This window comes from Austrofundulus limnaeus, unplaced genomic scaffold (assembly GCF_001266775.1).
Source record: "Austrofundulus limnaeus strain Quisiro unplaced genomic scaffold, Austrofundulus_limnaeus-1.0 Scaffold44, whole genome shotgun sequence".
Taxonomy (NCBI): Eukaryota; Metazoa; Chordata; class Actinopteri; order Cyprinodontiformes; family Rivulidae; genus Austrofundulus; species Austrofundulus limnaeus.
Genome location: NW_013952446.1, coordinates 1,664,091 through 1,666,803, shown reverse-complemented (window position 1 = coordinate 1,666,803; position 2,713 = coordinate 1,664,091). Strand labels below are relative to the sequence as shown.

The 2,713-nt window shown below is 36.1% G+C and overlaps 1 protein-coding gene across 1 annotated transcript in view; it reads left to right on the top strand.

Moving 5' to 3' along the window:
* The window catches only part of LOC106517095 (type II inositol 3,4-bisphosphate 4-phosphatase), a gene marked incomplete at its 5' end in the record, with an annotated part of 38,003 nt that overhangs the window by 20,969 nt on the left and 14,321 nt on the right, over window positions 1-2,713 (top strand). The window contains 2 exon segments of the mRNA XM_014007801.1: window positions 1,159-1,331; window positions 1,586-1,709. Coding sequence (XP_013863255.1) covers window positions 1,159-1,331; window positions 1,586-1,709 — 297 coding nt within the window.

The window sequence follows — 2,713 nt, the reverse complement described above, 5'->3', positions numbered from 1 at the left end:
ATATAAGTCTTATAATGAAATGCAAAACTGAAAAAAAAGACTGATTACATTAGTTTTTATTTTTTTTATATTTTCAGTCTGTAAAAAATATCAAATTGTGGCACTGAACGTTTTTATACATGGAACAGCTAAAATTAACAAAAGAGCATTAGGCCACAAAACATACTACTTTTTTCTGATTCTGACTTTAATTTCAGAATTCTGAGATTGGACTTGGTCCAAATTCTGAAGAAAAAAGTTTAAGTTTACTGTGAGAAAAGGGCAGAACTCAGAGGAAAAAAAATATTTGCTCTGTGGCCCTAATCCTCCTCCATTAAAGTTGCATGTTCAACTAATGCACTCATACTTTATTTATTTGTTTATTTTTAGATTAATCAGTTTTGGTGTTCAGAGTTTGACAGTTTGGTTTAACTGCAAATGATCTTGCAGGGAAAACAAAGTTTTTTCTGGGTTTTTTTTTTTTGTTTTTTGTTTTTTTGTTTGTTTGTTTTTTTGTAGATGGTCTGCTTTGTATCAAGAAAACCCTGGATTTAACCCTAAGCAGTTAAAAAAATCCCATTGTTAGCAAACCATAACTGTGTTTTCTGCATAGAAAGTACATTTAAAGTATTTGTATCTGTCTCAGATATTTGTTTCAGTCACATTACATTTAATGACACTTATTTTTTATTTATCGGCTTATTCACACAGTTGGGTACAAGCAAATCTGCAAGTCACTCTAAAGCAGGAGTTAATTTAGTGCCTACAGTATAAGGAATAACTTACATTAATGTCATTAATCTATAAATTGCTGTACAGTTTATATAGGAAGTCAAAAAAATTGCTGGCTTTACTCTGATCCAAGTTAGTTTTAGTTGTTTACTTTGAGATCTGCAACAGCTGTGTTCACTTTCAGATCTTTACAGGCACTGAGAATGTGATTTATAGAACTATTATTGTTAACAAGATAAAAAGTAATTTGTTCTTTCACCTCATTGTGCCACTGCATCACACTTCTTTTTTATTTTGTATTGGGTACTGATTTTCAACTGTTTTGCAAGCATCAAAAATCCTAACCTTGCTTCTTGTGTCATTCCAACATGTTATTATAGAACCTGTTCACCACAGGCAAACAGCATCTTCTCACCCAGACGTGCCCCCTTCCTTCTGTCTCTGCAGGTGACTGGAAGGAGCAGCTGTGCCCTCTGGTGTCCAGATTAAAGGAGTGTGTGTTGGAGGTTGTGGAGAAGGCAAAGAGAGCCATGACCTTTGTGCTCCTGCAGGAGGCAGCCTGCAGCACACCTCAAGGTTTCCTCCTCCAGCAGAGGAGAGATGTAGTCTTCAGTCAGGCAGTAGGTGGCCCTCCGAAAACGTGATCTAATAAAACATGCTGATTAAAACTCCTCAGGAGAAAATGTTACCTCCTTTCAGTTTGGATTATCTGAGATTTTACTCTTTTTTTATTTTGGTGTCAAAAACATCCATAAAGAATGTGCTAAATTAGTTTGCAGACAGTAGAATGAGCAGGATGTTCACAAGTTCAGAAACAGGTTTTGTATGATTGATTTGGCAAATGTCATAACAAAACTGGTTTGTGATTGGACAGCTGGCGGCCTTGATCTGTGGCTTTGTCATGAAGTTGTATTCAGGACTGCAGGACAAAGACTTTCTGAGGCAGCTCCACCTCGTCGGCCTGGTGGCCCAGTTTGAGAGCCTCCTCAGCACCTACAGTGAGTAAACTCCTACTGTTGAACCCCAGACCGCTGTTTACAGTTTACAGTGCTGACTCAGCATTCACATCATTCTTTTCATGTTTCTAGACACTTTAATTTTAATTTTATTTATTTATTCATTTTCTTTTTTCTGTTATTTCTGCATACTTTGTGCTTTTTTTTTGTCTGTTCATAAATGAAAACTCGCTCCTAATTCAGGGAATGGGTGCTGTGCTTTTCTAATGTTTTGCACTTCTCAAAATACTTTAATTTATGTAGAAAGTATTTCCCCGAATAAATAGCTGCATTGAGTTATCTGTTTGTACTCTTTCTTTATTTTGTCTTTCTGTGCTACTTATATACTACCATTTTAGTATGTTTCTTGTTTTGTTTCCCTGCTCAAATGAATGGGTGAATAACATGCTTCTACAGAATTAAAGAGGTAATTAAATCAGAATCAACAGAGAAACAAAGAAAGCATGCAGGATAGCAATCCTGAGTTTAACACCATTGCTATAAGCTTAACCTTTACCTATTTTTCAGTTAGTATTTGGCTCATGTTAGCTTTTAGCTAATCTAATTTCAACTTCTTGCTGACGTTTTGTTTTGAACTTGTAGCTAGCCTTACTGTATGCTACTGTAGAAAAGCGTTTAGTTCAAAAATGAAAGTCTGAATAATAGCGAGAACCCACATGGATTTCTTCTAAAAATCTTTACACTCATCTGAATCCAATCAGGTCTGCACAGTAGCTACAGCACAGCAGTCAGGCTTTGAGCCAGTATCAGGAAAGCTCAAACAAAGCACAGCAGCCCAGACTGTCCCAGGCCGCTCTGGAGACTACAAAACTAATAGCTTCTGAACTTCTACTCTTATAATGATGAATTGACCTTATAATGTACGTCTCTTCCTGGTTCCACCCCTGGAGGTGTTAGCATTTATGTCAGATGTCAGAACGTAACCAGCTTTTACATGATAACACACATCAACTCTCATTGTCTGCTTTAAAAATTAAATATATATA